Genomic DNA, 14043 nt, shown 5'->3' with positions numbered 1-14043 from the left:
CTGTGCGGGACGCCGGAAGGTAAGAATAACAATATTTTTTATTTTTTTTATTATTTTTTACATCCTAGCTTTTACTACTGATGCTGCATAGGCAACATCAGTAGTAAAAAGTTGGTCACACTCGTCAAACACTATGTTTGACGAGTGTGACCAACCTGTCAATCATTTCTCCAAGTGATGCTCCAGATTGCTTGGAAAACGCTAGCATTCTGCAAGCTAATTACGCTTGCAAAACGCTAGTTTTTCCGCGGCAAAATCGCGGGAATTTAAAATGCGATTTTCCCGTGGAATGGAATCCGGAATTCTAGCGTAGAGTTCCGCTACGTGTGAACGTAGCCTAAATGTTGGGAAAGGGTCAAGTAAAAAGGCAGAGCCTGATTTCACACAAAATGTAGACGGTTTCTTTATTTTTCATTCTGTACAGTAAACCGGGAACTAGAGAAATATTTCAGACTTAAGTTATTTTCTGTTTCTTTATCAAAATAAAAAAAAAACCATCATCTCTATGACCTATATTTACAGAGGTATAAAAATATACATACATTTATATATAGATCTATTGTGTCTCTTATGAGGTATGAGAATTATGGGCTCTTAGGTTATATCCCTTCAGTACATTCAATAAGGCACTATGGAGATGTAAATATAATGATTGCACACCGCTGTTGTGACACCACCTGTCAAACAGGACCCAAAAGAGAACACTGATGGTTACAAACTGAATTTAAGCAATAAATCAGGGTTCCAATCACTTGAGCAGGTGGTACCAGTTTCTTTACACCAATTCCTTGGCCATAAAGAGCCACTGAAATTAACACCATCATTTGCGGATGACAAGGAATACCAAGTGTCTGGATTTTTGCCTATCAGGAGTAGTAGATTACACTTCTGTATTCTCAATAGAAAGCAACATTTCGGGTCTTGTTGAATATCTCCATCCCCTCGTTCTCTTCTACTTTAGAAAATATAAGTGGGGAGGCCATTTTTACACTACTAAACTGCTAGCTGAGAATTGGTCTTTTACTATAATTCATTTGCACATAATGCAAGTGTCAAAATTATAACAAAAACACAGATAATCTACAGAAACCCATTCATATTTGAAGTACACAACAACAGAATTTCACCTCAGTTTACCAACGCTCCACTGAAAATATGCAGCGTTGCTTTGCAAATAAGAGTACGGTATATCCTAAAAGTGCTAAAGCATTCCAGAGGATTTTAGTCCAGCTCCATGTGATAATATATTTATGTCAATCTATAGGAATATAACCTGAGCACAAGAGACAGCAACAACTGAGAGCTGGAAAGTATGGAGGTGTCTCTCCATTGATCCCTCTGCAAAAGTGGGAAGGGGTGTGTGGGATGTCATCGCTATGTACAGAACAGCAGAGCAGTGGGCATGGTCGTTTGCCGTTGCCTAATCGGTTATAACTACAAGCTCGCCTTCACTCTTGATTGAGTCTTCAGAGTCGCTGCACAGTTCACGCATACGTGGCATAGACCCTCTTGGATCCCGATTCTGAAGACTCCTGGAGTTGAGGATTACTGGCATGTTGCCATCCTGGGGCGGGTACATATCAGAAGTGGGCAGGTGAGACAGTCCAGACAGAGATTGGGGTTGGAAACCAGATGGTGATGGAGGACTTGTCATGGACCCTTGGGATCTGAAAAATAAATCAATTCATGGTCGTGAATTTTGAGACGTCTGAAAACAAGAATTTACAGGAAGATTGGAAACAGTAATATTTTTAAACACCATATTAACTAGAACCAATTACCCCTCATTAAAAGTCACAAAAATTTGTGTTAAAAAAAAAAAACAAAACACTTTACTTTGATTTACCACATGGTAATCTGTCACCAGGTTTCTGCAAACTAAGAGCACCATAATATAGGAGCAGAGACCCCGATTACAGGGATGTGGCACTTGCTTAGCGTTTGCTGTTTCAATTCAATCAGTGTTTTATCAGCAGGAGATTATCATTACAGGACGTGAATCCTAATCCAACCCCATCTGTCATGTGTGCAGAATTAAAATGACAAAAATCTTGGCACTCAATGTGTGAAATATTCAGATACTTTTTATTTCGTGCATCCAGACAGAAAGGGTTAAACGTTTTCGGTCCACTATAGGATATAGTCGTCTCTTTCTCCTTGGAAGTTTGTTGACGAAGTTGGAACATATATTTTGTCATGTCTTTTGTTAGTATGTATTTCTGTGATGACAGCAATTAACATTTTGTTTTTGTTCTCCTTTTGTATGTATATTTCAGTAAACAAGATTGTTCTGACATAGGTCCTATAGTGGACCGAAAACATTTAACCCTTTCTGTCTGGATGCACGAAATAAAAAGTATCTGAATATTTCACACATTGAGTGCCAAGATTTTTGTCATTTTGACTTGATGGGTTGGACACCCGACTTGAGCACCGATAACCGAGCTATTCCTGAGTGCCGTGCCCTCTCTACACATGTGTGCAGAATTCTACACAGCTGAACAACTGAGCTCTGCTAGAACAACAGCAGAGAAAATTGTCACTATCATTACTGCACTAAGTGACGTATCGCTGGAAACAGGGCATCTGCTCCTATGCCATGCTGCTGTCAGATTATAGAGCAAAAACCTGCACACAGATTCTGTTTAACTACTTTTATACTTGGCGGTTTTCATTTTGTTTTTTGTGAGTTTGCAAATGTGAAAAAAAGAAGCAATTTCGCAATTGTTTTTTAGGTATTCTTTGTATGTTAAAAATGACCTAATAACATGATTCTCCAGGTAAGGCCAGGGACACACTTGCGAGTGTGTAAGGAGGTGGTGGAGAACCTTGTCGTCTCCTCTCTCTCCTATGTCTTGGCCCCGTGTGTTTTATGCGGTACCCGGACAGTATATGTTTATTAATGTTTTGTTGTTCTTGTACTGTGAAGTGTGTGTACAAGCAATGTACAGCCATATGTTAATGTGTCCATGTATTGTGTATTCCTGTATATGTAGAGAAAGGAAAGTGAAAGGTTAATTTGGGCACGTTTGCCCAAGGCAGATGCTCAGCTGCGGCTGGGTGCCTTGCCCTGGACCTTTGGGCAGTGCAACGGACACTAAGACTACGTGAGTACCCCACCGAAGGGACTTCAAGCGTCCAGATTCCGGCATATGGACTACCTCCTCTTTCAGTCACCGTGGCTGCTGTGGGTACGGTGGTGGACGTTGTTAGGGAGAGAGCAGGAAGTTGATACTGCACTTTGTTCATCTCTTTTATAAAAAAGGTTTCCCTGTTGGACTGCAGCTGTGCCTGGGATTGAGTCCATTTCTGTACAAGGTGCCGGGGTGTATACTGACTGTGGCTTAGTTGACTCGGCTGGGAATACCACCCCGGGCCACCTTGTTACAAGTGCAATGCAAGAAATTCGCACAAGTCTCTCGCCTCAATACCCGACACTGCCGCAGGAACTCGGGGCCTGGAGTGTGTGACTGCATGTCTTTCTATACAGCCGCATGCTCCGGTTCTGAGTGCTGGGCGGCAGTGCCTGGATATTGAGGCGCAAGACTTGTGCAAGTTTCTCAGATAGCACTCACAACTGTGACCCCGGCCTAGGTGCGATTATGGAGACACAAAACTTCTGGCTTTTTTGTCGTAAAAAAAACTAATTTAGAAAGTGTAGAAATATGTAATAAATATATAGCTACATTTTGCTTGTCATAATTTTACAAGACCCATAATGTTTTCAATTTTACACTGATGGATCTGTGTGAGGACTTGTCTTTTGGGGGTGAGCTGGCATTTTTATATATTCCCTTTTGTTGTGGATACAACGTCTTCATGACATCAGATTTAATTTTTTTATGGAACTGTAGCAACCTAATAACTGCAATTTTGTCTTTTTGATTTTATTCTCTTTACATTATTTAACAATCAGTTCAATTAACTTTATATTACGATAGCACAGGCTTTGAACTTTATTTTTTATTGTTAATGGGGGCAAAGGTCAGTTGATTTTTATATATATTAACAAAATATGTTGATTTTTAAATCGTCGTGTGGAACTTGAACTAGCGATCGTCTGATTGCGCATACTATATACTGAAATGCCACAGAGCTGTAGTATATAGTAAAAATCATGGTTTCTCATGCAGACCAACCAAAAATGGGTCTTCACAGGAGTACCAAGATAGCAGGTCCCAAGCTGCCATGTGTACATTATCAACCCTAGACTGTGATGCAGTCCAACAATGGGGGCATCCCAAAGTCCACTGTAGTGCACATGATCAGTCATACTTCATTCATCTCCATAATAGCCGTTATTTCAGTCCCATAGAAGTGAATGGAGATTTGGTCATGAAAGAGCATTACCTCTCAATTCACACAGGGGGGCCCCATTAAAAGAATTCAGGTTTCAAAAGCCGTATGAACAGGTCTAACACGAAAATGAAACATGGAAATAAACATGAAAAAGCACTGTCAGGTATTGCAATATGGCAAGATGCCTGCTGACACATTAGCAGAAGTGTATATAATAATAATAAAAAAAAAAAAATTTAGCTATCCACAAACATATTCCTAAAACTCAAACTTTTATTTGAACGATCAATAAATGCTGGTACTTGGTCTTATCTAGTGTGGCAGCTCTATAATAAAACCTGCACTGCAAGCTCTACAAATAGGCTGATAATCTATTAACAAAGTGACAGTCTAATTCAGAGGCAACTGTTCTTCTATTGTGCCTTGTTTAATGAAATAACATCTACTTGGCTCTCCCTTTTGTACCCTGCAGTTATTTAATTAGAAAAGACACAAAAGATATGCTGCCCAGCAATGACTGCATTAGACCATGCACAACAGATGTGGAAGCCTTTTGTGTTTATTTTAATTAAATGTCTCAATTATAGAAGGCTTCCTCCTGTATGAGAGATTTCATAGGGCAATGCGCCCACACAGGTGCGCTCTCTATACAGTATAGTTTACATGACAACTTCCACATTATTCCAAAAATACAGCTCAGAATTACCAAGATTTGATGTGATAAATAGGACGTTGCTCTGACAGCGATGTGTAACATGTTAATGTTTAGTTAGGCTACATTCACACATGCGTGTGACACGTCCTAGTGCGCTACGTTTTTTTTTTTTTTTGGACAGCACACCATAGTTTTATTGAACCATATACACATCGGTTTTAAAAATGGATCTGTGTCTCTGGTCCATGGGATTTCGAACATGTCCTATTCCCACCTGGTTTGAGGATCAGACTCGGCCATTATATTCTATGGGAATCCGTGAGACGCACATGAAACTAGGAAGATATTCCCTGTACTTCAGTTCTTCTTTCCCCTTTCTAGCTTCATCCGTTTTTCACTGATAGATTGTTAAGAGAGTCAATAAAAATGCTCATAATAGAAGTAGAAAATCTGGAGAGCAAAAAAAAAAGCGCAAAAAGGGTCTTAACTGGTTAAAAACTTGGGGTACACCGGGGAGAGGTACGCTCACCATGTTTTGTTGCAACTAAGGAAACATGAAAAAAGCAAGGATCAGCTGCTGCAGGACATGGGTCCAAAGACCGAGGACAATGGTGAAAGCGGGTCTATGTGTCCAAATCTGCGCTGCAGATAAAGATGGATGGCAGATGATATTCTTCAAAGCTATATTTCAAAACAGGTTAATGGTCAATGCATTTCGAGGTCATGCAGGACCTCTTCCTTAAGACAAAACCTTACAAAATGTTTTTTTTACAAGATTTTGTCCTGAGGAAGAGGTCCTGCATCACCTCGAAACGTGTTGATTATTAACCTGTTTTGAAATAAAGCTTCGAAGAATATCATTTGCCATTCATCCTTGCCGGCAGCACAGATTTGGACACACACACCCGGTTACACTAATAAAAATGCTCAGACAGTCCACTTGATTCAGTGAAAAAAATAAATAAAAGGGATAAAAAAAAAAAACAAAAAAAAAAAAAACCCAGTCTATTTCTCTTGACTGGTTACACATAAAACAGTTGTGTGAATGTAGCCCTATAAAGATAACAGTGCAAGCAGAAAGTTAGAAGTTAGGGACTTTTTTTTTTATATAAAGAGACATTTGTAAAACTAAAGCTTGCTGCATCATCATCTGATGCTCAAACTTTCAAAAGGCAAATATTTCTATGTAAAAATTATATATTTTTTTGTCATTTCAATTGTTTTTGAGATCGCTTTTCTTTCCACCTTATTGGAATAGACAAAGCGCTGAAACAACTTCTAGGTTAGAATAAATTGTGAATATTCAGAATATTCACCGATTGTAAGGATATTATCAATATTGTATGACCAGAAAGCCCCATTAATGACTAGGAATAATTTTTTTCAGCATAAGTAATCTACGTACAAGACCTGTTTATAGTTTTACAATATATTTCTAGGTTTCAATTTTCTTTAATTGGCAAAAAAACAGTATAAATATTTGAAAAATTCTCTTCCTGATATACATACTTACGGGAGAACGTATCCATGCCGCGTGTCTTGTCTTCGGTTCTTCATCAGAGCTTTGTATTCTCCTACTCTCAGTCTCTTTCCCTCTACAATACAAGTACGTTTGGGTCGTGGCTTATATTTGTAGTCTGGATACTTCTCCAAGTGCTGTCGGCTCAGCCGTGCCTGTTCTTCATAGTATGGTTGCTTCTCAGAATTGCTCATAGATTTCCAGCGAGAGCCTGTAAAAAAAAGAAAAAGAAAAGTATGAAACAGACCAAAGTACTGAATGCACATTGTGCAAATTCACCATGGACATTACATAGTCCCTGTGGCTAAGGGTCCCGTTTCACTTAGTGACGCACCAGCGATCCCGACATCGATACGACCGGTAGGGATCGCTGGTGCGTCGCTAAATGATCACTAGTAAGCTGCCAAACAGGCAGACCGATCCAGCGATCAAACACAGCGATGCATGCTGGCCAGCGGGACGCAGACGACGAAAAAATGGCCCAGGACGTTCCTGCACGATCAGTGATACCCGGCAGTGAGCCCGGTTGCTGTTGCATGTCACCATGTAGCGAAATCGCTGTTGCGTCACAAAATCAGTGACGCATTAGTGATCTCGCTATGCGAGACGGGGCCTTAAGGAAACCTGGACTATCTACCACGCGTCTTCATAATGAGAACCTTTACTAAAGCAGATGACAAATGACAAACTTTGTCTTTTTTGACACTGGCATAACTCTGTAAATTACTGTATATTCCAGAATGAGACCCAGACTTCAACTGCTCATACAACCCTTATCTTCATTGCAAAAGATGAAATTCACATTAAATTCCTCAATTAACTCAATTTATATGCCAATTTATGGCAAGATATGCAGTGTAAATTTTCTGCAACTTTTGAACATGGCCGACTAGATTGTCAAACACTGTAAATGTTATTTCCCTATCTTCCTACTCTTCATGTTTTATTATTGTATAAGTGCAAGGAATTTTCCTCAAGTCTTAAGCGCACATACACAGTCTAACATCAGCCCGTAGAATGTAAGTCCGCAAGGACAGGGTCCTCTCCCCTCTGTACCAGTCTGTCATTGTAAATTTGTTTACTGTTAACGATATCTATAACTTTGTATATAACCCCCTTCTCATGTACAGCACCATGGAATTAATGGTGCTATATAAATAACAATAATAATAATCAGCCAAACTCTCTGTGATCGACGGGATCGATTGACTCCAATGCGTGTGGGGGCCCCGGACAATTGATTATCAGTGAAATAATGGATCCAACATTTCTGATGTCAGACTGTCAGTGCTTTTGTGGTCCTGGACATAGAAAACACAGCCGCAAAACATGCAGCCACAGGGACTTGACCATAATATACGAGCATGCCCAAAATACTCGGATAACTCCAGAACATTCTCAGATAACAGGATTTTTAGTTGCTTACCGTAAAATCTGTTTCTCTGAGCCTTCATTGGGGGACACAGAAACCATGGGTGTATGCTGCTGCCACTAGGAGGCTGACACTATGCAGAAAAAAAGTTAGCTCCTTCTCCGCAGTGTACACCCCTCCGACAGGAAGTAGGATGTTCAGTTAGTAAGAAAGCAGTAGGAGAAGCAATCTGTGAATGAGACAGAAACCACAGAAAACACAAACTCAAACTGTAACACTATAATACAGTAAAAGGCTGTTCAACTTGGGAGGGAGCTGTGTCCCCCAATGAAGGCTCAGAGAAACAGATTTTACGGTAAGCAACTAAAAATCCTGTTTTCTCTATCGCCTTATTGGGGGACACAGAAACCATGGGACGTCCCAAAGCAGTCCCCAAGGGGAGGGAACAGCGGACAACTCCCATCAGGACGAGGGACTCGCCATCGTCCCTTGCCAGGTCCACCTGCAAGATCTTTTTAAGCTCGGCATGGGCTCTGAAAAGCCTTGTGGGCCTATGGAGGACATATCCTCTGTAGAGGTGTCGGGCGAAGACCGAAAGAGCACCGCCAGGAGGACAAACACTGCCCGGGCAGGGTGTGTCGTATTCGGAGGAACGCAGTCTTTCCTGACCAGGTGATCTCACCATGCCAACCGGATTCAGCGATCAGCCGCTGACCAGGAGGTCGGAAGACCTCTACGCTTCAAGTCCAAACCTGATAAGAACCGTTGCTCTGGCTAGATAGCCTGATGAGAGAGCATCATGAAGGGTAAGTCCGAGGACACTGAATCATTGATCCACCGGAAGCACACCACAGCTGCTACAAACTCTCTGAGACCTCAGGAGTAGTTGAAAGTCTGAAAGGGAAGGCTACCAAATGAACAAGAAGATAATGAACCTGTCTGTTTTGAAAAACAAACAAAACCGAAATTTCCGAAGTTCTGAATAAATCAGGGCCTGGATAAAGGTTTCATGGAGCAAAGTAAAAATCTTGCGTTTCTCAGAAGGCGAATGCTGAACGCAGAAGTATTTTCCTGACCAAAAAACAAGGATGGACTCAATCCTAGATCCTCAGCGAGCCATGTTGAGGAAATGCACTGCAGAACAACGAGGTTAGCACGAGGAAAGGGGTCAGCTCACCCTTCTGGAGGCCTACTTAAACATTTGGTCTGGAGGAGCCAAACCGAAGGAACGGTAAGTTGGCGAGGGACATCTTTGGGGATAATTTCGTTTGTGAAACCGTAAGCCAAAAAAGGATCCTTAGATGGGAACGAGTCTGATGGACTCGGGAAGGTGTAAAACCATGTCCTCAATGCAAGAAAAAAGGTTTTTGGACAGAGAGAACGGTCAATTCTTCCAACCGGTCTCCAGAGAGAATGCTCTGATGAGCAAACTCGGCCACTCGAATATAGAACTTTGCAACCCGGTGGAGACGGGGCTAAGATATAGCGGCGGGTGCTTCCAAGGTTGAGCTTGGCAACTGCTGTGTGAGCTTGCCTATCCCTGAGGGATGCCCGTCTAGGGGAGGAAGACCCGTAGTGGAGGTAACTGGAACCGGAGGGCTTGTAGTCGCAGACGTAGTGAACTCTGCGAAACTCTCCGGAATGAAAAGATGTATTGAGGAGTCCCTTTGTTTAGAAACGGCTGAAGTCAGTTCTGCAGACTGAGATCAAAAGAAAAAATGAACAGTGTAGCAAGGAAAGTCCCTGAAAAAAATATGGAGTATGTCAACTGCAAAGAAAGCTTGCTCTAGGTAGATCACTTATACACTAGAAGACAACTAGGCTGATGAAAGGAAGATGAATCCGTCTGACGATGTAAATGACCAAATCCATGCTTGGTCCTCTGGAACCGGGAAGGAATTGCAGTGCGTAGACCCGTTTGCGGAGTCTAGGATAACACGCACCAGAGAATAACAGTGAAAGGATACGGTTCCAGCGGAAGGGAGAAACTCGTTATCACTAGATTCTCTATTAGATCCCGGACTGGATCAGGTTTCTACCCTGTCCGATGCTTGCGCAGAGTCAGATCCCCTTCCTGTCTGAGGTGGGATACTTGTTCCCGTCACGGTTGGAAGTCCCATCTCTGAGCTGCGGTAGGTTTTATCCGGGTGTCTGTAAAAAAGGATAGGTAAGTATCGACAATAAGGGGCTCAAGTATTGTGGTAGCTCAAGGCCCTCAGTATATACCAGACCCTAAAAGGTACTATTGGCCAATCATTAATAAGTATAACACACCAGGCAGTAAAGATGGCCTGCGGATAGTACTGTAAACTGACCAATTGAGTAGTTAGGAAAAGAATAATCAGAACGTGTGGACAAAACTCCTGCGGAGCAATTCACACTTAGAGTCCAAAGCATGCCGCAGTAAACTGCGACGATCCGTACCGGACACAAGAGTGTCTAACCTACCTGAAGGTGGAGTATCTACTTATGCTCCTGCCGAGATCCGCTCCGCCTGTACGCGGTAGGGCCTAAATTTTAACTGATAACAACCCACAGATGTTATAGGCAATGGAATATGTAGATGACAGGTGTCCTTGACTCACCTGAAAGCGGTCTGTACCGCAGCTGCAGTCCACCAGAAGTAATACATACCGTCACCTTCCAGAGTGGTGATTAGACGGGAGCTTAGGCAGAAGTTGTAAAAGACCCTGAGGGGCGCGAGAGAAGGCGCCTTTGACTCACCTGACAATAGGACAGAAGAGCCGGACCGGTGTAGCCGATCAACCTCGGGTATGGTTGAGTTACCGGAAAGACGGCAAGTATCGAACAAACACGTCTGGAAGAGGTGTATGCATGTGCTCGATAGGAACCGAACACTGCTGCAATGGGACGCGAAGAACCTGAAGGCTGGAGCGTCTGACTTACCTGAATATGGTACAGAACACCAGTACCACTGCAGCGGTCAGCGAAGCCACGTCTCCCCTGAAGCACAGCACTTTCAACCACTGTACCTGGTAGATGGTGCGTCTGAAGCCTTGGTAGCGGATAGCACCCAGCTGCAATCTGCCCCTATTATCTTGAGAGAGAACCCGAACAAGGGTATAGGAAAGAGCCAATTTTTGTTGCGTGATGGTCTGAATACCTGACGACATTAGGCAGAATCACAGCCTCTGGGATGCGGTCTAGGCCTGAATACCTGACGACATTAGGCAGAATAACAGTAATACGTGTAGTGTGCCGCACCACGAAGACTGTCCTGAGGTATAACTTGACCAGTCCGTTCTTTTGACTGTAGAACAGTAGGCCTAGAATCAGAGGGAGACTAAACTCTACTCTCTGTTGTGCGCCTTGGTCGCAACCTCTGGATCTGCTGGTTGTGGTCAGCATCTTACTACACTGACGCACAGCAGACAATTGCAGGGTAACACGGACTTGTATGAAGCTGAAAGTCCGGCCCAAACACAGCAGACGTGAAGGGGTAGAGGCAGGCCTTTATACTGCTTAGAGCAGAGCAAAGTCAACGTCCGGAGGGCAGGAAAATGAAGGACTAATGCCTGGGTGCAGGGGATATGGACGCAGTTGTTATGCCGGGGCACCAGCATCCCTATGTGTGTCTGCCTATCATTCCAGTGAATGTACGGCTCTGGATTATTATTGAACCAGGATTGCACTGCTGTAGATTATTACCGGTTATAGGTAACTAATAAGACAGTGACTGAACGGCTTCAGAGCACTGTACGGTTTCATATTACCCTTACGTCTGTGACTGTACGGCACCAGGGTACTATTACGTCAGTGACTGTGCGGCTCCAGGGTACTCTTAAGTCTGTGACTATACGGCTCAGAGTACCATTTCCGTCAAACTGTGCGACTGCAGAGTACCATTGCGAGACTGTATGGCTGCAGAGTACTATTACGTCAGTGACTGTAACGCTCCCGAGTATCATTACATCAGTAACTGTTTGGCTGCAGAGAACCATTACGTGACTGAATGGCTGCAGAGTACTATTACGTCTGTGCATGTAACGCTCCTGAGTACCAATACGTCAGTAACTCTGCGGCTGCAAAGTACCAATACGAGACTGTATGGCTGCAGAGCACTATTACGTCAGAGACTGTAACGCTCCCAAGTATCATTACATCAGTAACTGTTCGGCTGCAGAGAACCATTACGTGACTGAATGGCTGCAGAATACTATTACGTCTGTGCCTGTAACGCTTCTGAGTATCAATACGTCAGTAACTGTGCGGCTGCAAAGTACCATTATGTGACTGTATGGCTGCAGAGTAGTATTACGACTGCAGAGTACTATTACATCAGGGACTGTAAGGCTCCGGAATATCATTACGTGAGTAACTGGGCACTGTAACGCTAGAGCCACTATTGATTGTACGGCCCAGGAGAACTTATTACGCCAATTACTGTTGTGCTCTACAGGATCTAATACCCGAGAAACTGTATCACTATAACGCATAGCAGAGGAGCCAATACCAAAGTAGGATAATCTGCCACATCTCTGGACCTGCCGATAGCGTGGGGCTGCTTAAATTTTACTGTAAGGGACTTGCGGTGACAAGGCCCGCGCTGCCCGCAGGCAGAAATCATTATCGGTGCGCTCACCCCCATATGGCCGCACAGGGCCCCCAGCTACCCACATTAGAAGAGGGGCGCTGTCCAGACCTCCACTCTGCACAGCCCGAGCGGGGGCGGATCTAACCGTGGACTCAGGGCGCAGGCAGGAATCATTACAGCAGGAAGATGGCGGCGATGTGTCTTCTCTGTGCGCCGCAAGGTAGCCGGACATAGGGCGGAGTTTGCGCCGGGAGCTGAAGAGAGACGGGCGGGAAAAAAGCCCGCCGGATACGAGAACGGGGGGGCGGAGCTACCAAAGACTAGGCCGCAACTGAAGCCGGGGCCTAGATTAGACACAGGGACCGCCGACGAAGGGGGGGGGGCGTGGAGGCCCGAAAAACCTGGAGCTATCCCCTGAATCCTACCGGAAAGGTCAGGTGCGGGGGGAAGCGGCGGGGCATGAGCCCCGCGCTGAGGGGAGCTGGCTGCTGCCCACCATCACCTATTCTGCTGAATAGGGTACGAGCTGGGGGAAGCCTGAAGTGATCTGCCGGCAGGAGATGAGCTCTTCACATGTGCGGCAGGAGAGCGGCCAGATGAGGGGAGGACTAGGCCCGATTAAGCCGGCCAAGACTAAAAGGGGTTTCCTCTTCTTTATCCCATCTTCTTATGCGAAGTTCTTTCCTAGGAAAAAATGGTACCTTTTCTCCCTGTGGTGTCCGACGTCCGGAAAAAGGTTTCAGGACGTCACGTCTCATCCAACAAACAGGCTCTGGTGGGCGAGTAGGTGGGAGACGAAGGGCCAGGACCGGGTCTGCCTCACCTAAGCACGCTTCTGTGCTAGGGGTCTGGGTCCTGCCGGCTAGACGTAAGAGGATACGGGGTGGCAGTACACGCCGTACTCCTAGTCTCTTGTGGGAGTACAGATGTGACTATTCACTCTGTATCCCTTCTGTACCTGAAAAGGAACGACGCACATTGAGGTAGATAGGGGTCTAATGAAAGACCCGTGTCCACCTCCTACTGACACTAAGCTAAACTGAACATCCTACTTCCTGTCGGAGGGGTGTACACTGCGGAGAAGGAGCTAACTTTTTTTCTGCATAGTGTCAGCCTCCTAGTGGCAGCAGCATACACCCATGGTTTCTGTGTCCCCCAATAAGGCGATAGAGAAAAGACGTTATCAGAGCATGTTCGCTCATCACTAGTTACCTTATAATGTAGTATCAGACCAAATTTGTAGGAACCAAGGGCAGATACTGTAGTCTAAAGGCTTTGCTGACTATCAAAGTACTGGTGTCACCTGACCATTTGGCATGGCATTTACCTATAGAGTCCTGACACACTTTTTTATTATATTTTTTTATTACACATTAGAGTATTAAAAAAAAAAAAAAAAAAAAAAAAATCTTACCAAGAATTTTGCTGATGCTGGAATTGTGCATATCTGGGAAGGCTTGCAGGATCTTTCTTCGTTCATCCTTTGCCCATACCATAAAAGCGTTCATTGGCCTTTTTATGTGGCTGCCACGGCTCTCAGAGAAGTGTCGGGATCCTAGAACACATTCTATAATTATACACACAAAATACATTGCATAATTGATATTTCAGTCATAAAAATGTCTGATAATTTGAATTCTCAA

General features: G+C 43.9%; 1 protein-coding gene across 6 annotated transcripts in view; it reads right to left on the bottom strand.

Annotated features, from left to right (window-relative positions):
• Positions 1-378: 378 nt before the first annotated feature.
• SOX13 (SRY-box transcription factor 13) overlaps positions 379-14043 on the bottom strand; it is a 56186-nt gene continuing 42521 nt past the window's right edge. For 3 of the 6 annotated variants that reach the window (XM_073587139.1, XM_073587143.1, XM_073587142.1), the window contains 3 exons: positions 13815-13967; positions 6468-6684; positions 379-1667 (listed from right to left, as the gene is read on the bottom strand). In XM_073587139.1, coding sequence (XP_073443240.1) covers positions 1421-1667; positions 6468-6684; positions 13815-13967 — 617 coding nt within the window. In that variant the 3' untranslated portion in view covers positions 379-1420. Of the gene's footprint in view, positions 1668-4350; positions 4415-6463; positions 6685-13814; positions 13968-14043 lie in introns of all 6 variants that reach the window. The other 3 variants (XM_073587144.1, XM_073587141.1, XM_073587145.1) reach the window with 3 other exon arrangements.

The sequence above is a fragment of the Dendrobates tinctorius genome, unplaced genomic scaffold (genome assembly GCF_039654945.1).
Source record: "Dendrobates tinctorius isolate UK_male_01 unplaced genomic scaffold, ASM3965494v1 ptg000098l, whole genome shotgun sequence".
NCBI classification, from domain to species: domain Eukaryota; kingdom Metazoa; phylum Chordata; class Amphibia; order Anura; family Dendrobatidae; genus Dendrobates; species Dendrobates tinctorius.
This window is presented reverse-complemented; position numbering and strand designations above follow the sequence as displayed.